The following is a 23429-nucleotide window of genomic DNA, read 5'->3' on the forward strand; positions in this document are numbered from 1 at the left end:
TATTGAACAGAACAGAACCCAGGACTGATCCCTGCGGGACCTCGCTCATTGTGCCCTTCCATCATGACACTGAACCATTGATGACTACTCTCTGGGAACGGTTTTCCAACCAGTTTTGCATCCACCTTATAGTAGCTCCATCTAGGTTGCATTTCCCTAGTTTGTTTATGAGAAGGTCGTGCGAGACAATATCAAAAGCTTTACTAAAGTCAAGATATACCACATCTACCTCTTCCCTCTATCCACAAGGCTTGTTATCCTGTCAAAGAAAGCTATCAGGATGGTTTGACACAATTCTTGACAAATCCATGCTATTACTTCTCACTTTACTTTCTTCTAGATGTTTGCAAATTGATTGTTTAATTATTTGCTCCATTATCTTTCCAGGTACAGAAGTACTAATTCCAGTCTTCCAGGTGTGGTTATCTCAGTTTTGTTTTGTTTTGTTTTTTAAGAGGAGGGAATTAACTGCAGGAGTGGTGGAAGCTCTCTAACAGCAGGGGATCACAAGTGGCTGAACTGTGGCCTCACCCCCTGCCTGATGCCCTGTCCCTGGCTTGCCTCTTCCCTCAAGATTCCGCCCCCTGCTCACTCCTCTCCGCCCTTTCCTCACCTGTTGCTTGACCGTACAATACGTAAAAAGTCATGGGGCCATGTCCCCCTCTCCCCCACTCCCCCATTCTGATGCTCTTGACTCCAGCTGTTGTACCTACATATTCAGCTCTAAAACATATTTATTTTTTTCACCATATTCCATTGAAAATTCTTTTCTAATTTGCTATCCACTACTGTATCAATCCTAAATTTATTTTAGCATTGCTGTTGTCTATGTTCATCCTTCCCATTAATTATTAATGGTAAATATTTATATTATGATAGCATCCAAAGGTCTAGGTCCCCATTGTGCTCAGTGCTGTATAAAAACAGAAAAGAGACAATCCCTGCCCTGTGCTCCAGATTATTTCCCCCAGATGTTTTATTTATATATATTTGAGGATTTTTTCCCAAACTGAATCTTATTTTGTTTCTGTCTTCAAGGGCATGCACTATTTGTCCTAAATTAGTAGCAGTTTAGTAAGCCATTGCCCAGAAAAGCTAGACTAATATCTCTATTGTTAAAGCTTTTTTAATGAGGGCAAAGTACCATTTCTTCATTGAACCACATGGCAAATTTTACAGGAAACCATTTAAATTTCACAACACATTTTAATGGTCAATGTACAATGATGCATTTATAAAGTGTTTAAAATTGTTTTAGTACCCACCTAAAGAAAAATATTTTCCATGTGCTTTTAGCTTGTTGGGTTTTACTTTGAAAAATTCCAGGAATCAAAAACTAGCTTGAGTATAATCTGTTTAAAACAAATTTTAATCAAATCAATTTAAACAAACATCCTAGAGTTGATATTGTAATAAAGTTTTTGTTCAGTTAAAATGATTGAACTACAGCTTGATGTCTAGATGCAAATGGTCTGGTTTTACACCTCTACATTTCTCATGAAGCAATGCAATATAATCAGAAAAGGAATTTTCAGCACTTGCACTGAGAATTGGCACACAGACTACCAAATGGAATGTTTGCCAGTTCTGGGAAACATTATGTGGTGGCCTGCCAAAGCTGAATTATATTTTCACTCCAACTGAGCTGATTTATTGAATTGCTCAAATGCAGATTCCAAGTAAGTAATTGTTACAGTAAATGAAAAACTGGCAGAGAATTTGAATGCCACCTTTTCTCCAGAGATTTTGTTTTTAACTGCAAATGCTTATTTTAGTGTTTTTTATTAAATAAATGATGACTATGAAAATAAAAGTTTAACTCAAACTATGGACATTGTAACTTGAATGTCATGTTTTCAGATAGGATGCACAGATGTAAATTGCTATGAACAGTTATTCCAGGGACCCTCAGATCTTTGGAGTCAAGGATTAATGTTGGCTGTGTATAGTTTCTCACTGTTCTAACTAAGGCTCCAATTCAGCAATGAACGTAAACCCATACCTAAACATTTGAGTAGTCCGATTTATAATCCAGACGTGCGCTTAAGTATCTTGCTGTCAAAGAGCCTAAATTATCACAAAATACATCTTATCTACAGTACATCCTTGATTACTCTGTTATAGGAGACATTGAATAAGTTTGGATATTCAAGGGAATAGTTTCACTGTAACTATTGTACAATATAACAATGGGATGCAGAGAGATACAGAAAAATGTTTCTTTATTGTATTTGGTTATTTAAATGAATGTATTAGGTGCCCAATACCCCTTTCCAACAAATAAGTTAACAAAGTATGAAGTAAAAATGTTTTATTTGGCCTGTTCTGTATCTTTAGTTACATATTAATCAGCTTAGTATGTGATGTGTGCAATATATTGTCATGCTATTGATGAATCTCACACCAACATTCAAAGGACCAGGCTGGTCATCTAGGAAAGTGACAGAATGGGAAAGAGAGTGCCATTCTGTCTTCACTGGGCCCAAATAATCTCCAGTATTTCACCTCCCAAATCTGTAGCAGTTATTTGGACAGAGTAGGGGATTTTTGTGGGGGTGAGGGCAAGAAGTGATTATATCTTATTCTACAATACATCTGCTTATGAGAAGTGCTGTTTGCTTTCTGTTAGTGTGTTTTATTGTTGGTACAACTCTAATTTCAACATTTAATATCCTTAGCATTAAGACTTCAATTTATTTCCTGTATAAAATTTCATTGAATGGGATCTCTTTTAGCATCTTCCATTGACTTTGAAAGACTAAAGATTGTTGAAATCCTCTAAAGTGTGAGAAAGAGCAGTCATAGTTGAAGACAGATTTCAGGGTTTTTCTTTAAAAATTATATAAAATTAACTTGCTTTTTCTTCACTCTATCATTTCAACTTGATTGCAGTTAGCTAATAAATTCCCTTTGAAGCTCCGTAATATACTGGGAATTAGTCCAGGGTGCTAAAATTTAGTAGGTTCACTTGGATTTTATTGTAGCAGCACTTTCACTTGATGATAGTTTGTCATTTATTTAAGAAAGTTATAATTCAAGTGTAGAAAGACTGAAATAGTAGCTCCTTTGTAGGTGTTCATTCTGACTTTCCTCTGCTATATAGTCTTCACTCTGATTTTCATGTTTTTCAGACCATGCGAGGAATATGTGGGGCAGGGTATGCAATGGAGAAAACTTAATCCATGCCATATCATTTTATGCAGTATTAAAAAGCGGGGCTTTCACAAGAGTGAGTAAAGAAGCCATGGAGACAGGAACTCTGGCCTACAGAAGCTATATCCAGCCCCAGGATTCTCAGCTTGCCACCATGCTGTGATTTGTCCAATTATCCAGTTAGTGTTCTCATTTTGTCCACACCAGTGAAAAATCTGGTAACTTCAGGATTGCAGTTAAGGTATCTCACCATATTTAGATCTTTAATAAAGCATCTGTCATGTCTAGCTAGCTGTGGGGATGGATTTTGATTGAACATTTTCTGGACCATAGTTTGCAGTTTGAACATCCATATTGGGATCATTCATCTCTGAGACAGTAGAGATCTGATTAGCTTTGCCAAGGTTCTTAATGATGCTAAAGTTGTATTTGGCAGTTTCTACAAAGCTGTTCTCCAGTAACCAGCCATCTGACTCACACTCTGGATCACCCAATAGGAGAACATTCTTCATTGCCGTTTGCAGGTAACGGACCCCAATAAGTACAGAGATCTGTAAGAAAAGGATAATAGTTAACTATGGAGTGCATATTACAGCCTGAATTCCACTAGTGACAACTGGCTGTGTCCTTAGTGTGATTCTTAGTATTGGGTAGAACTGTTGAGATCCAGTAATAGATCTAACAAGTCTCCTGAAAGTGTTAGAGAAAATTATACCACAGACAGTTTTATTAGACCTCTGTACTTCAGTTAGAATTCTCAGTACAGCAAAGGATAGTATAGAATTTCTGTTGAGTACTTCAGACAGAAGAGCTACCATTACTTACTGGCACCATTAGGCATAGGGGTGAAATCCTGGACCAAATGAAGTAAATGCAGCGAGTGGGGTGTGGGCAGTTAGGCCTAGTGGTTGGGGCTGAGTCACACCTAGTGGAAGGCAGGGGAGCAGGGACCTGGAGTAAGGCAGGACAGCAAGAACTGGGAGTGAACAAGAGTCTGGGAGAGGAAGACTGGAACCAGAAGCAGGTGGGGAAACAGGAACTGGGATCAGGGAGGAATGTAGGGCTCAGGAGTCAGGTAAGCAGGAGGGGTCCATAGTAGCAGCCAGCCAGGGATTCCTCTAGTTAAGTGGTTCTCAACCTATTTACCATTGTGGGCCTTGGGGAGAAGAGACAGGGCAGGGGCAGGGCCTCATATGTCTGGTATCCAGCAATTAAAAAGGTGGTAATCCTACAATTAGGCTGCAAATGGATTGCAGGTTGAGAACCACTGCTGACAACTTCCTGTTGTTACTTCCTGGTTTATATAGAGTCCCTCAGCCAATTGGAGGGCTGGATGTTCCCACGCTTGAGAGTTTTGGGGGCAGGGCCCACTATCAGCTAAGGCTTCAGTGGATCTTTCCCTAGTTACTCATATGAGCAGCTGGGAGGCAGTTGTGGACTGGGCCCTACCTGGACACCCATGGGCCTGGGTTTGAAGCCTATGATTCCTCTCAGTAAATGGGAATTTTGCCATTCGCTTCCATAGAGCCCCAGTTTTATTAATGAGCTTTCATCATTCAGGATTCAGTCATGTACCTACATCTCAATGCAGGAATTGAAAGGGGATAGCCTAAATGTAGGGTAAAGTTTACTCTTAGGGGAAAAAGCTTCCCACTCCCATAGATCAACGACAACCTGGAGGGTAGTTTTCCTGGTGGATTCCTGAGACTGAAATTTTCAAAAGTATCCAAAGGTTCATTGGAACTGAAGTGGTGGCTGTTTTTATAAGGCAAATGAGCGCTGTTTTAAAAGGCAGGAAGAGCAGTACTGATAATTTCTGGAACCTTTAAAATGCATAGTGAAATTCTCAGAGGCAGATCCTTCCCCAGAACATAAATGCATATTGCATGAATGCATTTCAGTGAAGATGCAAGAAACTGTCTTATCTGAAAATTGTTACTGTGTAATGTTTAAAACAGAATGTTTAATGCTTGTACAATAAAGTAACAATCAGAAAAAAATCAAACTAGTATTAAAGAGGGATGGAAACTGGGTTTAATCTCTGCCATTGGGCTCCTTTGAACGTGGCTCAAAGCTTCCAGTCAGTTTTCTCTGCAGCCCACAATAGCATGAATGCATTTTTGCAGATGCAAGCACTTTGTCTACATGGTTATCTTGGTTGCAGAGCTGGATGCTGCAGCTGAATGTGTGTTCCATAATGGTATTTTCTAGCTGTTTGATAACCCCCAGCAGGGCACTCTGAGATATTGATTTTAATCCAAACCTTTATTCATAGATAAAATTAACAGTTTATTTTAGTCTTTCTCTCTTTCCTCAGATTTCTTCTTAAAATTCACTTTTTCAAGCCATTTTTCTCTTTTCCCATCTATAATCCTTACACCTACCTCACCTAATCTGCTGTCCTGTTTGTCTCAGATTGTAAACTCTTTAGGGCAAGGAATGTGTTTTAATCTGTTTATACATTTACAATGCTATATACATGATTTCTTGTAGTTATAATTTTCAGTGAGATTTGCTTCTCCTCTTATGGACTTGGAGAAAGCCACCTGTACTCAAGAAAGAGTTTCTGGAATTGTGTTGGAGACATTAGATGATCAAGTCACTGGATGATTGCAGATGTGCCTCTCATGCATTACACTGTAGTCATTCCCATTCCTATTTCCAGAGATCAGGCACCCTGAATGTATTCATCTCCAAGTTCTGATATAGGAATCTCACAACCCACCTTCTCAAGCCTTACCTCAAACAACCAGATGATGAGCACTGTGAGCCCAATTGACCTCATGATATCAGTGTAGTAATCCAGAAGGGCCTGCCTGCATCCCTTCATCCAGATATTGAGTTCCTCCATCAGAAAATCATAATTATAGTGAGCGGTGTTATTTGTAAGATGGTACTGGATACAAGGGCGTGGTGAATTTGGATTGCAGCAGCTGAAGGGCACTCCGTCCACCAAGAACTTCCCATCAACGTTACTTTTCAGACGGCTGCAACAAGATGGTAAGTAAAGGCATTATAGAGTTGGTAGCAGCAGCAATAGATACATTGGCAATTTCTGTTGCTGTTGTTTAGAAGCTACATCCTAACTCTGGATAGCTGCAGACCTTTCAAAGTTGGAGTAGGGAGAATGAGAATACATTTTCCCAATATGCGATGCTGCTCAATGAGGAAAGGAGAAATTTCTCTTCCGCTGAAGTGTTTCCTCAAGTGTAGCATCAGTTCTGTGTTAAAGATGACCTCTGATGAGGGGCTGTGTCCTGCATTTGCAGGGAGTGGATTCAATGATGATATGGAGAACAGGACAAGGTATCTTTCTAGACACCTGCACTGAGAATATTAAAAAAGCAAAAACTACAATTTGGTTTTCTTGGTGCAATTCCAGTGCAGGACAGAGCATTATAATGCTGTGTTTTGCTAGCATCTCTGCTTCTCTAGTGATTTTTTTTTTAACATAAGGATGTCTAAAAACCATCACCTAATACAGGAACACATGTGGGCCACAGTAACCATGAGAGATTGCTTATTGACTGTTGAACATTGTATCCATCTGACATGGCTGGAATGACATGTATTACATGACCATTTACTATACATGAATGTCTGATCTTTTTATTTTGCTAGTGGTCCTATTAGAAATACTGAAGTTGCTTGTTTAACACCCTGTCAAAATGTTATCCTGCAGTGAGCTACTACCAAGTCTCAGGGAGGTTTCCTGCCATATCAACTACAGGACTGAGGTAAGCATGAACTTCTCCATCTTGTAAAGTCTCTACCTTAATTTTGCTTCTCTGATTCTCTGGGCTATTCTACTCCTGCTAATGGGAGCAGAATGAAACAGAGATAGAAGAACCTCATCAGTCAAGTGCCTGAAAGTGCATGGAGTATAAGTAGTGTAAGTGTCACAGAGCAACAAATTGGCAGGAGAACAGGAAGGTGAACCAAAGAGACATGGAACTGAGGCCAGGAAAGAAACCATAGTGGAGGGGAAAGGAGAGGGTGGACAGATCAAATGGGGAAGGAGAAGGTTCCTACTTTGGCCTGTAGTTCCCTTTACTCATGAGCCTCACTCCCAATGTCCCCTGCCACGTCTAAAATGATAGAATAATGGCTCCTGTATCTCAGTGACATGACTCCATTAGCTACATGATGAAGGTTAAAATTCACTCATTTTCTGGGGCCTTAAGCATTCTTTTATTCCTAGCCATCATTTTTTCATTTCCTTGTTACTCCAAGTAGCTGTGGTGAGAAGGGTACTCTATTTCTAATACCTGCAACAGAAGGTTCAAAAATCTGCCATAGTATTTCCCTCAGTGATGACAAATAGCAAATTCTGACAAGTAATGTTATAGGTAAGAAGACTGGACAATGTGGGGAGATGCTCATTAGAACTTACTACCTTAATTCAGTTTAATCAAATTACGTGGGTTCTTGTGGCAGGCATTTATGGTGAACAAAAACAGATAGATAACCCCGTTTACTTTTATACTCCAACAATGTGCTTGTCACTAACCAAAGCAATCTCATGATCTTGTTGTTAGCGCCTTTGTCCCTCTTCTACAACTTCCAGCGTTTGTTACCATTTCTTGTCCCAGTGTGGTTTAATTTAGATTGGAGGCTCTTCAGAGCAGGAACATTATTTTATTTGTCTACACAGTGCATCATGTGCATTAATGGTGCCGTATAAGCAAATATATTCAGCAGATCTGCTCTCCATGGGAACGCCAAACAATATCGGCTGACTTTTTGAGACAAAAGTAAAATGAATTGCTTTTTCACTCCTATCAGTCCTGCAGAAACAACACTGTTCTGTGTCACATCTCATCAAGAACATAAGTTTTATATCACTTTTCAAAGTAGAACCATGCTTTAAAACACTTCTACAATCAATCTGCCCTCTCTGGTCAATACTTCCCACATTCTCCTTCTCCTAAGCAGTTATCCTAAGCCTTATTTTATTTACATGGTAAACTGCTCTGGGCAGGAAAGGTGTCTTATCTATGTGTAACACGGACAGACTCTGATCATCATCGGGTGGGATCTAACCTGGGACCTCTGGAGCTTAGTGCATGAGCCTCTACTGCATGAGCTAAAAGCCAACTGGCTGTTAGCTAAGGCGGTAGAGCAGACTCATTAATCTCTCTCTAAGTGGTCTTGGTGCCACTAGATGGGACAGAACACCACACCCAGGGGGTATGTGGGTTACATATGCTCTCTAAAGACCCTGGTAAACCTCCAACACTATGTAAATGTTTAATAATAATAATTGCAATTTTGATTTCCAAGCTTTATGCAAACTGGATCTTTGGTTTCACATCAACTGGGTTCATGCCCACTGACTCTTGAGTTCAAACACAGCCAGAAACTCACTCCAATCCAATTAAAGTGTGTTGTTTTCCGTAGCTTCATGTTGAAATGATCAAAAGTTGAGTTTTGAATGGCTTTGACATCAACTTGTCAATCAGTCCAGAGTTGCTCAGACCTTGGGCCAAGGTTTTCTGGAGAGGTTTTCAAATCTTTTGACAAGCTGGCCCACATTCTGAGCTTGATATGAAAGCTGAAACCAGGCAGGTTTCAATAACATTTGCACAGCCTTGGCTAACCCTTCTTAGTTCTTTCATCAGAGTCCTGCTCTCTCCCCACCAATCATGGAGTTATCTCATAACACATTTTTCTCTTCCTGCTGCTTGTGTATTAAAGAAAAACTGCAAATAATGTTGATTTGCTTGAACCAGTGAAAAGCATAACTTCTTTAATTTACTTCTTTGAAGAGTCGTATGTATGTTTAATTATTTTATATAATAGAGCAGGAAGCAGCCAAAGTATCAGTTTGATGACTTGTAAGAAGACAGGAAGAAGAGAAATGCATTTTTTTCCCCCTGGGTTCTTATGCAGACTTTCTAGGCTTCTGGGAAATTAAATGCGGAGGGGAAAAAATAAAACTTCCTGTGTCTAGCTGCATCTCTGATCTTTCTGTCTTGATACATGTCATCAAACTAGGTTTCCTGTTGGAATTATCATTAATATGGTCAGCTGTCAGAGGTTACACAGCTACACAAATCTCCTCAGTGAAAATTCTTGAAAAAGGTTTTAAAAAATTATTACTGCTTTGTCAGCTGCTGCTTTAACATTCTGATTGTTACTTTTTATGTTAAAAGAAGACTGCAGTAATTCTTTCTTAGATAAGCGAACAACTCTTCATGCTTTTCATGGGAAACCAGCACCAACACATGCAACTTTTCTCCTGAGATTTCCAGTCACCCCCACATCTTTTTATGTAATGTATATGGTGTTTGCAATGTCATTAACTCTCCAGAATGGAAGCGCACTGAGCCTCGAACTTAAAGTTGTAGAGTCGTGTATGTGAAGGAAGAGCTTTCAATTTTTTTAAAATGCAATTGATGACCAGACAGTGTGGTGGCAGCACAATCAATGGTTTTCCTTCACTTCCAGAAAACTCACTAGCAGTCTGCTATGATTGAATTTCAGGGTAGCTGACTTGCCACCTTACAGAGGGAGTGAACATTTCAATGCATTGTGTAATATACCCAAAAGATTTTTTTTAAAAGGCAACTTTTTATCATCCACATAGTTAACACATTTTGTAGATAGAATGATAATTCCAGATTTGACTCTACAGCTCTTATTCAAAGAGAGAAGTCCAGTGGACTTAGGGCTTTCTTCTGCTCCCTTGTAAGTCCATCAAAACTCTCAGTGACTTAAAATGTGAGCAAGATAGTGCCCTTAAGGGCTACCACACTAAGCTTATGTTCATCCTTGGTCTTATTGTGACCATGTGGCCTAAACAAAGTGCTATTACTGTCATTATCTATCTGGCTGATACCATCAGATGTATTACACAGACTCTGCATGTGTTATGTTGACATCTCTGTGCAGATCTGATCACAGAAGTACTTCCTTTCCTTGAGATGGACACACCACCAGAATTGATCAATGTGATCTTTGGAAGAACTCTTCTTTCCCTCACCCCCAAAATGTCCTAATCTTAACTACTGGAGTTTGATCTTCAAATGCAGGTGGAACAGCCAGCTATGCCCTGCTTTCCCCACCCTTCAGTGCTTATCCTCATATATTAACTCTTTAATGTGCCTCTACCTTTTGCTCAATACAAATTCTTTTTGAGTGAGATGGGTTTTTTTGCGTCAGAGAGATTTATTCCTTCTCTAGCTTTCTATCATGACCAATGAATACTTACTCCAAAACCTCTTTGGAGGCCATATTCAGATAACGAACGGATATCCACTGAATTTCAAACCAGTCTCTGAAGCCATTGTTTCCACAGCACTGGAATCCAATTTGTAATAGGTCTATGGTTTTCTTTAAGAAGCACCGTCCAGGGATGTCTGTGTCCTTGTAGAACTTAATAGCATCTCTCAATCCCAGATAAAGAGACTCCTCCAGCTCATTCCTCATGGTGTAGCACATGAGAGCACCCACCAGGATGCAGAAAGTGAAGCAGAAGGTGCATACAATGTAAGGGAGCATGACTAGCCTCCATCGAGAGAACTTGGTGGTGTCTGAACAGTCATAGCAGATTTTGCCACCAAGGAAGTTGATGATGCAAGCTATGACCCCTACTGAGATGAGCATGTTGGGAACAGAATTAATCTCTCCTTTTGCCATCACCTCACTGCGCTTCTTGATCTCTATTTTCAGAAAGAGACCCAGGCTGAAGAGAATGACACCAGTCGCTACAGAAATCCAGTTGAGGATCCACAGGATCTGAGCCAATTTGTCTCTCTTAGTTTTTGTGAATTTTACTTTGAAGACAGCCATGGTCAGATCAGCATTGGAAAAAGAAGCGTAGATCAGGGGAAGCTCATAAGCAGATTAATAGCATGTATCTAGAGTGACGAAGGCATGCTGTAGATGCCTGTGAAGGAAAGGAAGAGAGATTACTGTCTGTCCTTTATTGTATATTTATATAACATGTGCAGGGAAATTTCTATACACTTTGAAGTCGTATTGAAGATCTGCCAGGAGCACCACAGCTCCTGCTTGAATTTCCTCCATGAGGGAGGTATTTAGAAAGATATAATTCTAGCGAGAGATTGAAAACAGATAAAACAAACAAAACAAAACCAAAAAAGAGCCTTTCAAGCAAACAAAAAACACAGTATACTAACAAGGGTGGTTTTAAGATTTTCACTGATGGGGGAGTGCTCACTTAATGTAGTGAAAATTTTATTTTGTATGCCCAGACCAGGAATACTGTGGTCAGTTCTGGTCACCCTGTCTAAATGAGGCTAGAACAGAAACGGAAGGGGTTTAAAGCCCAGCAAAAAAGATGACTTCAGTGCAGTTACACAAGGAATAAACTTGCTCCGTTTTGTTAAAATACCATTTACACGGCTGTTTTTCTAAGACCAAACTTCTCCAACTTTTGGAATATCTAAAAATATATTTTATTTTTATAGTGTGAAAAACTGACTGAATTCCTCATGAAAGATGATAAACTCCCCTCCCCCACAATTTATTTTTAATAACTTGATCTGACATAAAAACTCTGTTTCCATCATCTGAAAAAAAAAAGTCACCCCAGAAAGAATAAACAAATTCTCACAAATTAAAAATGAAACTAAATCATCTAAGATTATCTGTCTGACTGCCTTTTCTCTGCATTTAAAGGTATTTATTAAAACTGAATGTGTGGAACAGTGCAATATATTAGTTGTCTATCATGTCTTCTCACAACCACCGCACTGTCCTTTCCCTAGACTTTTTTTTGAGTTCCCCAACTTCCTGTCAAAGCCCTAAAAATCCACCCCAAATTTATTTAACACCTGTGCCACCGTCATGACCCTTGAGAAGGGCTTCCATCTTTCTGGCAAAAGAAGACTGGAAAATGCTGTCTTCAGATGCCACCCATATCTTAGTCACAGAGGTTGCTGGTTTGATCAATGTAAGGAATTCACTAGCTACTTGATACCCCATCATTTGCCTATACCACTTTCTTACTTTTGATATATTCTTTTCCCTTTCTTTATTAACCTTCATTTTCCTCTTTAAATTGGATATACGTTGAATTATCTTTTGGATGAAATCTAAGGTCCTAATCACTTGTCATCAAATGATCCATTATACTTTCTCCAAGAGCAGGGTTTTTATAACCCCAGTGTTGTGGCCAGATTTAAACTAAGATAATTACATTCCTCCTATCTCACCTCCCCCTATAGATTCATTTAGATAAAGAATTCTTCATTTCCCTTCCCAGGCTGTTGTATAGTGGTAGTGTTAAAAAGTTGCAGTGCTCCAGGGGCAGGTTGACTGAAGTGGAGCCTGGATCCTCCATGGATTCAGCACCTTAACCCAAATTCTAGTATCTTTGCCTACTTCCTCCCATCTCTTTCTTTCTCCTTCCTCCCAGTTCCCTACCTTGTGTAATAATTTTCCTTTTCCTCTTTCCTGTCCATCTTACTAGTTTGCCACTCTTTTGAATGGACTCCTGGTAGTGTGGGAATTGCTTGGAGCTGGACAGGATCACAGCTGATGCCAGCCTCCTGTTTTGTGTCAGGTGTGGGCCCTCTTCCACAGCTGATGCCACCTGCTGGGGGTTCCTGGAGGAGTTTCCACACTGGTTACCACTGCTACTACTGCTTCAATCTACTGGAGATTCCTTGGTCCTATCTGTCATGATGCTTCCAGAGCTTTTGAACTCAGTGCTACAAAGTATCTGCATCTGATCCAATTGAAGGTCTTCTCTGTCAAAGCCCTCAATTTCTTAGGGCAAAAATGTGTCTTCCTCTGCACCTCTCTCATAACATTCTTTTCAACAGATATAATGTAAGCTGATGGTGCCCAGGGATAAAGGTTGCTGAAGATGAAAACAAGGGTTTCTTCATGGGGGGTACATGGCTGTGGAACTCTGCTGAAGCAGATTAAAATCAGCTCCTGTTTTACCTCCTTTAGAGCACAAGACTCAACTGTTTGCAATAGGCTTTCCTCTGCAGAGGTGATGACATTGAACTCTCTCTTTTCCTTTCGTCCTGCAAAACATTCCACCCTGAGGCCTGGTCTACACACAGTTTTAACTAGGGATGAGATTTTTATACTGATATGGTTAAATTGGTGCAACCCCAAATGTGGATGCAGTTATATAAGTATGAAGATGTTTATCCTGGAATTGTTTAATCCCATATATTTATAGGAATAAGATATGTTGGTGCAAATGTTTTTATGCAGCTATAACTGCATCCACATGAGGGGCTTATATTGCTTTAACTATACCTGTTTGAAACCAATACAGTTACAGTAGTACAAAAAACACGTGTAGGCAAGCCCAAATGAACTGACAACCCACAGAACTAGAACTCCATAGAATAGAGAATATAGATGTGTCCTGAAGCTTAAAAGACATGTATTTAGTACCTAGACACCATTGTGATTGGTGCATTATAAATACATATGTATTAGTTACAAAAACGTAATAGAAACAAACCAATTGTTGATGATACTCAGTTGATTTCAGTTGCACATGTGAGAAGAGAGCAGTTCTATTTGCACATCCATGGAGTGGGTTGCTTTGTTTTTATTTGGATGTGAGTGTGTGTCCTCATGATCCTGAATACTACTAGTGTGATGCCTTAATGTGTATGAGACCAAATTAATTCCTGGTGCAACTCTATTAAATTACACAAGGGATGAATCTGGTCCCAGGATTACACGTCTGTGATTTTCCTAAAAAGTTAATGGCTTGATTTTTAGAGATGCTGAGACCTGCAACTCCCTTTGACATCAAATGGAGTTGTACCCGGTCAGCATCTCTGAAATTCAGGTCCTAATTTTAATACTCATGAAAGGTGGCAAATTTTGACAGGCCTGGAGATTAAAGCTGTTTGTCCACAAAACAGCTGTCCAAGGAGCAGCAAGAGAGTATGCTTCCCTCACACCATTCTTCAACAATGTGCCTCAACACTGTTCTGACAGGACCGTCTCTACAGGTGAGCAGATAGTTTAGCCTATGTATAAGCTGAATACTGGGACTGTCTGCTGAGCCTGATGACAGTATCTTTGACTGTTTCACCAATTAAGCTGTTCATGACCTGAACCTAAATAGCTGTATGCAGCTGTTGCAAATGGGTTTATCTTGCACTGATACTCAGATCTTGCAAAAACAATGTCAAAGAGAATCTGTTTTAAAATCTCTTCACCGCTGACATGCAGTGCACATTCAGGGGCCAGGCTACTTTAATGCATTTCCATAGTTTCTATGAAATGTGAGGAGGCACTTACATCAGGCCACACAGGTGCCTCTTTGCTGGCGGTATTAGTGTATGTCTGCAGCACTGGATAGACCACTTAAATCTTTCTTTTACATCTGAGCAAAATTTGCAATCTAAAATTTAAATTTTGTATTCCACCTTTCCCTTCGCCTTTATCCACTTGAGTTGAGATGCATGGTTCACAGTGAAAAAACTGAACCAAAGTAAGCGCATGTATTATACTCCAACAATCATAGATTAACTCTGGTTGAAATTCACTGCAGTGCAGGGGGACCACTAGAGGCCCTGTGTAATGGGGGTGACTTTAATCTTACGTAGCTACTGCCACATCACTTAGTTCCCTGTTTTTTCATCCCTTGAGGTTGCTTATAATAATTCAATTAAATTTTCATATTAAGGAGTGACTCCACTAGGCAACCCCTCCTCAAGTAACTATCTCCCTATAAACTATCCCCAATATTTCTATTTGATTTTAGTTGAAGCATTTGATACACTGTATATTTCCACTCGCATCTTCCAGTGAAATCCATGCTGCAGACTCCTAGCAACAGAATGTCTGCCTGGAATGAGGGTTCCGTTGTGAGCTATACTATTCTGGGAAAGAAGGGGAAAGACCCCATGGAAGAGTGCAATGAGCTCTGTGTGACTTCCATTGTTCTCCACAAGTGTTGTGAAATCTGTGGCATTTCACCACAGATTCCTGGATGTGTGGCAGCTCTCGCTTTAGCTACCCCGGGACAACCCTTCCATCCATACCTGATAGACTGATCTGCAGGAAACTTCAAACTGAAAGTCAGAGTTTCCTAGACCCTTTGAGGATATTTCCCATATAGGAACAATTTGTTCCTATGCTAGTAATCTTATTAAATTCCTTAGGGAGTTAAACTTTTAAACCAGGTGATGCTTTCCTAGCATTCCTCTCCATTGTAATAATTTCTGTAAACATATATTTTATTGTTATACTTCCACTAACAGTTCAATTAAATGGTATATGCAGGCATCTAGCTCAAAATGGAATACAGCATTAATAGTGCCCCATGTCAGCCTTTCTTAATGCATCACAGTGAAAGACTCATTCTCCAGCATACAAATTAAAGTGCAGTTATGGTGTAAAAAACGACTGCAAAAATTATATTCTCTTACACTTCACCATCAGTTCCTATCTGTTTTCAAGTTACATATGCAAATTTTCTGCTATAAATCAGCTTGTATTCCTTTTAGCCATTCAGATCTCACAAAACTGTCTGTCTAGACTATGGAAATACACATCACCACTGATTCCCTTCCAGAATTATAAATGTGTAGACAAAGATTTATTTATTTCTCCCAGTTATGGGAGAGCATTCTGGGTTCTGTTCAGTAAGAAATATTTCTCTTCCAACAGCTGAAACTCTTAAACAGGGAATCCCTATGATACCATTGTCACACTTTTCCTATTTTGACTAAAATTGCCCTTAAAAATGGGGCCTTCTGCAGTTCATTGCACCGTCATTTCAGGATGTCCACTACATACTGCTTGTGCTATGTCAAACTACACTTGCCTGTCACAGGACAGGCACTAATTGTTTAGTTTTAACTTATTTACGGAATGGAAATCAACACAGGAAAATTGCCTCAAAGTTTTATGTTACAAACTAGCTACATCTTATCTCACAAGCTTCACTCAAACCTGCCTCTTTAGTCACACATGCCTTCTAGGTTTTAGCCCACAAAAGCTTATGCCCAAATAAATTTAAGTCTCTAAGGTGCCACAACGACGCCTAGTTTTTTCTTATTTATCGTACAACTGTTGCAAAATAAACCACTAACCTGTTTCAGACTATTGGAGACCATCTCAAAACTGGCACCTTCCTGATAAAGGGTAACCAGGTATAGGGGGTCACTGGATCAGGCATCCTGAGGAAGTGTCAGCCACCAATATCCAACCATCTAAAATCTTTACACAACACTTACCCAGGGAGATGGGGAAAGACTTAAACTCTCCTACCCATACAATCCCTGCTGCATTTCTAATCATGGCTAAGAGATTTATTGCAGGGTTCTTATGCCACCAGGTTAAATCCTGCAAAACAGGCCACTTAACCAAATGTAATCTGAGATCTCTGTGACATACTGTACTTATGGCAGCTTCTTTTATCAGCCATCTCTCGGACTGGGGCAGTAAGCAATTAATATTGCCCCTTCACATAGAGTACCCTGATTCATTCACCATCTCTTAAACCACTCTTACACACACATTCTCTCTCTCTCAAATATAAATATGCCCCAATGCTAAAAGGCTAGAGTAATTAAAGTCTCAGCTTTTTCTAGAATGGAAAGTCAGCTCAGGCCTTCCTCATTTATGTGAATTCTAATGTTGCTTACCCATAGTTCCACGTGTGGTATTTTGTTGCTTTAGTTGGAATTTGTCTGAGTATATACAAAATTGTTACTGTAACTGTAAACATGGAGGGCATAGGAATTGTACAGGACATACCCTGGGGTGAGTGGTCTACCCTGACTGTACAAGTAATGGGTTCTGGTTTGGGAATGGTATTCAGATTCAACAGGAATATGATAGAGGGTTTTGTCCCAGAGACAAGGAGCAGTATACCAGACAGCAGGGACTCTAAGGATCCTGTTTTGTTCTGGGGTCTCCATGTGAAGCTTTTGAACCCTGCATGGAGTGATTCAGTGAGATTGTACCAGATGCAACCACGCTGAGCTGTCAGCGCTGGTGGCAGAGAATTAACTTCACAGTAAGGCTTGACCAGACTAATGGAGGTGACACAGAGCTGACTTTACAGTGAAGCCTGACTGGATTGGTGGCAGCGACAGCACCAGATCAGATGTCACAGAAGTAGACCATAGACTGGGACCTGCAGACTTCTCTGGGCTGGAACAGACCAGTAGAGAAGACAATTCCCATGACTCCTCCCCATTTATAGTTCCAAATCCCTGAGGACTTCAGAGTGGTTGTGAATGGGGAAGAACTACCTAGAAAGGTGAACAGGGAGTTTACCCAGAGACAGCAGCAAAGAGTCCTGTGGCACCTTATAGACTAACAGACGTATTGGAGCATGAGCTTTCATGGGTGAATACCCACTTCGTCAGATGCATTGTCAGGATTGACTTGCATCTGATGAAGTGGGTATTCAGCCACGAAAGCTCATGCTCCAATACATCTGTTAGTCTGTAAGGTGCCACAGGACTCTCTGTTGCTTTTACAGATCCAGACTAACACGGCTACCCCTCTGATACTTGATACCCAGAGACAGAAATAAGTGTTCAGCTGTGGGTTGGGACTTGAAGCCATTGTTTTATTTATTTTAGAAAAGGATCCCTGGGCAGTTAAACCTGGCCTTTGTTTCTCCCATTGACACCTGTCAAAAGGGTTACACAGATAATGGCCATACAAAACATTTCTCTCACTTACAGATAAGCTTCAAGTGTGTTTCTGCACAGAGCAAACACTAACAGCCAGGAACCATAAGTTAACACAAAAGTTACATCCAACATATACAAATCTCCCAGCATTCACATACTGCTATCATGGCATTCATCACACCAATGCACTAAGACCATCTGTAAAATATTCAATTCCAGTGTGTTACCACCTTCCATGCATTCATCAAAGAACTGCATTGCACAACATTGTGAGAAACTGAAGCAGAGAAAGGTTGAGGACAAAAAATGTTAAATTATCCTCTAATTTTGGGTGCTTGCCACCTAGACCCCTAAGACCCATCTTTTACAGGTGCTGAGCAGCTGCAGCTCCTGTTTATTTTTGTGTTGAAGGTGCTCAGCACCTCTGATAAATGAAGGTGGCTTGATTAAGTGCATAAGCACCGAAGCTTGAAAATTTTGTCCTATGACTTTATAGCACCATGTGCATCTACATTATGTCCATTTGTATTAGTAATATAGAGTAGAGAGCTGAAACCAAGGTTATCTATAGTTACAGCAAAGAATTGATCCTGGATTTCAGTCTGGCTCTGCAACTGTCCACCCATGTGATGCTGGGCAAGTTACTTAGGCCCAAGTTTTCATAAATGGTCTCTAATTTTGGGGTGCACCTATTTATACACCATGGGCCTGGCTTTCATAAATACTGAGTACCCAGAACTCCAGTTGCAGTTGATAAAAGCTGGAGATGTTCATCTTCTCTGAAAATCAGCCTGTTTTCTCAGGGTAGACACTCAAAATCTGAAGCAAACAAAATTGTGGAATTTAAATGTAACTTTCCTGCACTTCTGTAAAATGATACGTCCCTGTCTCACAAGGAGAAATCATGTTATTTTAGCTCTCCCTTCCTACTACTGCCTCCTTACTGCTCACTGTATCCAAAGTGTCTTGGACTGGAAAAGTTGTTCCCTGATTATTTCTTTTCTGGAACTTGCCTCTTTCCATCTAGCTCCTACCCTATTAGGATTGCCAGCCCTCCAGGATTGTCCTGGAATCTCCAGGAATTAAAGATTAATCTTTTAATTAAAGATTATGTCATATGATGAGATCTCCCGGAATTTGTCCAACCAAAGTTGGCAACCCCATACCTTATGTCACTGAGTTAAGGTGATGTCCTCTGCAGAGTCCATTTATGTAGTTAATGTGGTAGATTAAGATGTGGTTAAGAAGTTTGATAACAGTATTAATAAGAATTTAGGGTTTCCAGAATGCTTTGGAAGTGCTCATCTGAAATAAGACCTAGAGCCTTTCAAACAAGTGATTACTCTAGTGTTTGCTGGAAAGAGGCATATTCCAAATGTGTCAGAAAGGGGGAGAGGTCAGCCCCAGAAAACAAATCATCAATAATAAATTTTATATCATCAGGTTAGGAGAGCTGCCAAAGTTCTAAATTATTATTTTTAAAACTTCCTTCACTTCCTAGGATCTCAATGTACTCTACAAACATTAATGAATTGTGTTTCTCACACCCTGGTGAGAAAGTTAAGTAGTTCTTCAATTTTACAGATAGCCTCTCTGTGCCTCAAGTCACTGTAACTGATTTGCCCGGTGTCTCATGGATTCCATACTAGAGCTTGGTATAGATCCTTAAAGTCCTGACCCCAAGTTTCCTGCACTAGTCATTAGAGATTTCCTCAGAGATGAGAGATCATTGTTAGGTTCTACTATAATATAAAATAAATGGGCTTATCAGCATCAAGGTCTCATTGTGCTAGGCATTGTACGTAGTCACAGTGCCTGAAAAACTTGCATAAATAATACTGTCAATGCCAGCATTAATTTACTCAGGAAAATCTTCATGTTTCTTGGAGGAGGATGCCATAGAGAGAGATTCTTTTCCACTTTTATCCCTTCCCAGTACAGCCAAGATAATATTTTAACTAATTTTTATGCTAAAAATTTACACTATCCCCATCCAAAATATCTGCAGAACCCAGCTACAATAGGAGTGGATTTTCCATGCCTTTCACCCCCTCCAGGGGGAATATCTAGGGATGATATGGCCTCAAATGCCTTGTGCTAACAGACCATGGCATCTTCCCTTTTACTTTGAAATGTAAACCTGGTGCTTGTCTGCAGTGAAGGAGAGGGTCCAGCCAGTGGCAGTGTTGGTGCATGTACCAGCCTATAGGTGCTATAGGAAGACTGCATTTGCTAGTTACAGAGAATAGAGTAGAATCCACCCAAGTGGATGCTCAACGAAGCACCACTTCAAGAAATAACATAAATCCAACCTTGCTGCTGTTAGAGGCCAAGGATATTGGCTTTTTACCCCTTAGTTTCTTAGCTAGTGATGAGTTCAAGCTACAAAGTGAAGATGCAAAGCAGGGAGCATTCAGATCTAGGATTTTGGATCAGGAGCAAACCTGATTATACTTAGGCTTGGCAGAATTTGATTTTTTTTAAATATAATTTTGACAGATATCAATGTTTATTTTAAAGTTATTTTTTATTTTTAATCCATTTTATTTTCACAGTTGTGGGAACTTATGGGGGAGGGTCAGATAGTGAAGGTCAGACAAGAATTATTTAATGACAGTGGGTGGTAAGATTAAAATAGTTAAAGCTTTGTAACCATTAAAACACAAATTGTCAACATCACATGTTAAAATATAAAAAGTACATAATCTTAAACCAAACTCTAAGTTCTCAAGCACATTTTTCTTACCTGGCTGATCTGTAAATTTTGATGATTATCAATGGAAAAAATCATTTTGTGTGTGTGTATGGTGAAATGGATGTTTACCAATAAAAAGCTAATCCTTCCAAGCCTAGGTATATTTGATGCAGTTTAGTAACATGCTTGCTGGGAGTGTCTGTATGCCAAGTACATAATATGCTAGAATAGCACTTTGGGACCCAGCAGGAGCAGTTGTATGTGTGTGTCTATCATCTAGTGCTGGAGGCCTGGATGGAGGATAAGTTTAGTACTGCTACTGAATGCTAATGGTGATAGCTCTGCTGATAGAACAGTGGCTTTGGGATCTGAATGAAAAATATTTATCATTTTTCAACAAAGTTAACAAATATATATTACTTAGCTGCTTAGCACTGATAATCCACATGTCACTACATACCTTTGTGTATGTATTAATCCAATTAACCACATGCATGTGAAAATGGTTTATGCTGCAAAAATACACAAGAAATCTCTTTCCAGAAGCAAATATTTTAATATTACACTTCAATAGCTTTTTTTTTTTTGCTTTTTTTTAATGTTGTGAATTTTTGTGACTGGTGAAAGGTGCTAGAATGACTGACCTGGAGCCTGAAACCACAGAGCAGGTAAAATACAAGTAGATGTCATGCAACCTTCCTCCAACATGCCTCAGCCTCATGGGAGAAGAATCTATCTTTAGGAAAATTAATTTTTGGGGGAGTATGGGGTGGGGAAGAGTTAGGACTTCATGATCCATTAATTCCTTGGCTGCTTTGCTTAGATTGTCAACAAAAGTTGGTATGCTAAATATGGTGGTGGTATTTTGATGAGGAGACATGTCTACTAAGAACTGTTCTTAGACCATCAAACTTTGCTAAAGTTTTCCAAAGAAATGCAGAGAGAGAGGGAAACAGAGGTAATGCTAAAAGTCAAAGGTAACGAGCATGGGGATGGTGGAAATTAAAACAAAAAAACCCACCTAATTTGTGTGCTAGAATGCTGCAAGGCAGATTGCAAACACGGTCATTTATAACGTATTTATTTCACAGTAGTGCTGAGAGGCTCAAATCATGATTGAGGCCCCCAAGTTCTATACAGATGGAGTAAGAGACAATCCCTTGCCCCAAAGACCTTCTAGTCTAAACAGAGGAGACGGACAAAAGGCGGGAGAAAGGAAGTTGTTATTGTCCCCATTTTATAAATGGGGAATTGAAACATAGAACAAGCTTGCATCAGAAGTTTGTGTCAGAGCTGGGAATTTAAACCATATTTTAGAGTTGTTAGCAGGCTAAAATTTGCAGGCCAGGTCCGGCTGTCTTCCATGGCAATTGCCCACTCCTGTGGCACTGGACCCAGTCATGCCAAGCAATAGCCTTGGTCTTCACACTCATGTTCTACAGTTAGGAAAACATCAGAGGCCAATAATCAAGAAATCTGTTTTAAATGGAATTGTAACCTCATTCTCAGGGCTGTCAGGAAGCCTCCTTTTAAATAACCAAGGCAAGTTCCTTATGTTACTTTTCCTTTTAAGGTTACCTTTCTCAATGCTACACCTCATAAGGTCAGTCAGTTAGGAGCCCTGTACTATCAAGGAACTGTTTTTCCTCTGATAAAGTTATCCTCAGAACCTCTCCTGAATTTCTTCTCAAGGTCAACTCAGCCTTCCACATTAATCAAGACATTTTTCTTTCGTCAGTTCATCACAAACCTTCTCCTAAGGTTGTTCATCGCTCCTTAAATGTCATGTGAACCATAAAATATTACCCAGATAGGGCATCCTGTTTTAGAAAATCTGAGGCAGTCTTCTGTAGCTGTATCCTTCAAAAAGAAAGTCACATGGTCCCAAGGCTGTCAGCTCCATGTGTGTTTGGAGAAGCCAAGTATCCATAAATTTCCTCTGAAAGAGATCTATGTGCCATTGCCAGTTTAATGACAACCTCATGGGCCGAGAGAAATGTGACATCTTATGAGGAGCTGTGACTTGGGTATCTCTCCATACTTCTATTAAACTACATAAAGCAGATACACTATATTTAGCTGGTGCTTCCTTTGATCACTGGATTTTGAAGGATGTCCATCCTGTAAAATTTTCTCTTCTGTTCTTCACTTAAAGCATTCCTTCCTGCCTCCTTACTTTTTAAAAGTGACCTGTTACTTCCAACAAATTATAAGACTGGCAGATGTTCGTTTGCTGGGTAGTCAGATGACTTTATCTTAATTCTAAATTTGTCTTCTCTTGGGAATTAACATGCATCAATCTTGTGCATCTCTGCCTTATTCTTGATCAATTCTCTTTTGTTTCTCCTTGCTTTAATTTTTTTCTCTGAGGCTGTGCTTGCCACATACAGGGCCAGTGATTGAGCATAAACATATTCATGTAAGTTTGTCAGCAGTTACAAGATTGGTAGATGTTCTATGCAAAAACAAGACATATTTGGACACAAGACAAAATTATTTCACTCAAATAATTACTGCTGAGATATGGGTTTCCCTTTGAAATTATCCACCTATAGAGTTGTAAACAAATTTGAAGAACTTCTGAATCCTAATCAAATAAAAAATAGTAGCTAGCTTGCCAGAGAGAAATTCCATTAAAACTACTTGACAATAGTGTATTTTTTTAGAACGGATTATTTGCTTCCATACACTAATTCATTTTACGAAAGGTAAATTTATCTCCTCAGCTAGTATATTTCAAGAGTTTCTACACATTGTTAATCAGTTGCTGAGTTTCTCCCCATGGGTAGATGTGTGTGCATGTTTGTATACAGGCATGCCTGGAATTTTTAAGGCTTAGATAGTGATATGCAATCGTTTAGGATATATGTATTCTATAAATTCCAGGCAGAAAAATACTAGAGAAAACAATCTCCTCTTCTTCCACTATTCCTCTGTTAAAAAGAGTTGCCCATGGAAATCCTGGAAACTATATT

At 39.6% G+C, this 23429-nt stretch overlaps 1 protein-coding gene across 1 annotated transcript; it reads right to left on the reverse strand.

The window, feature by feature from the left end:
• Nucleotides 1-2150: 2150 nt before the first annotated feature.
• Nucleotides 2151-10947, reverse strand: LOC127052727 (photoreceptor outer segment membrane glycoprotein 2). Its single transcript, XM_050956649.1, has 3 exons — nucleotides 10367-10947; nucleotides 5894-6140; nucleotides 2151-3704 (listed from the first exon to the last, which is right to left on the reverse strand). Exons 1-3 carry the CDS (start codon nucleotides 10945-10947, stop codon nucleotides 3438-3440), a joined length of 1095 nt encoding a protein of 364 aa, XP_050812606.1. The 3' UTR covers nucleotides 2151-3437.
• Between the last annotated feature and the right edge of the window lie 12482 nt (nucleotides 10948-23429).

This window comes from Gopherus flavomarginatus, chromosome 5 (assembly GCF_025201925.1).
Source record: "Gopherus flavomarginatus isolate rGopFla2 chromosome 5, rGopFla2.mat.asm, whole genome shotgun sequence".
NCBI classification, from domain to species: domain Eukaryota; kingdom Metazoa; phylum Chordata; order Testudines; family Testudinidae; genus Gopherus; species Gopherus flavomarginatus.

Excerpts from the sequence above, each read along its gene's own strand:
- LOC127052727 (XM_050956649.1), bottom strand. The coding sequence starts at position 10,947 with ATGGCTGTCTTCAAAGTAAAATTCACAAAAACTAAGAGAGACAAATTG. Across the intron at positions 6,141-10,366 it reads GCCTCCAAAGAGGTTTTGGA|CCGTCTGAAAAGTAACGTTG; the intron begins GTAAGTATTCAT and ends ATCTTGTTGCAG. Across the intron at positions 3,705-5,893 it reads TCATCATCTGGTTGTTTGAG|ATCTCTGTACTTATTGGGGT; the intron begins GTAAGGCTTGAG and ends CTTTTCTTACAG.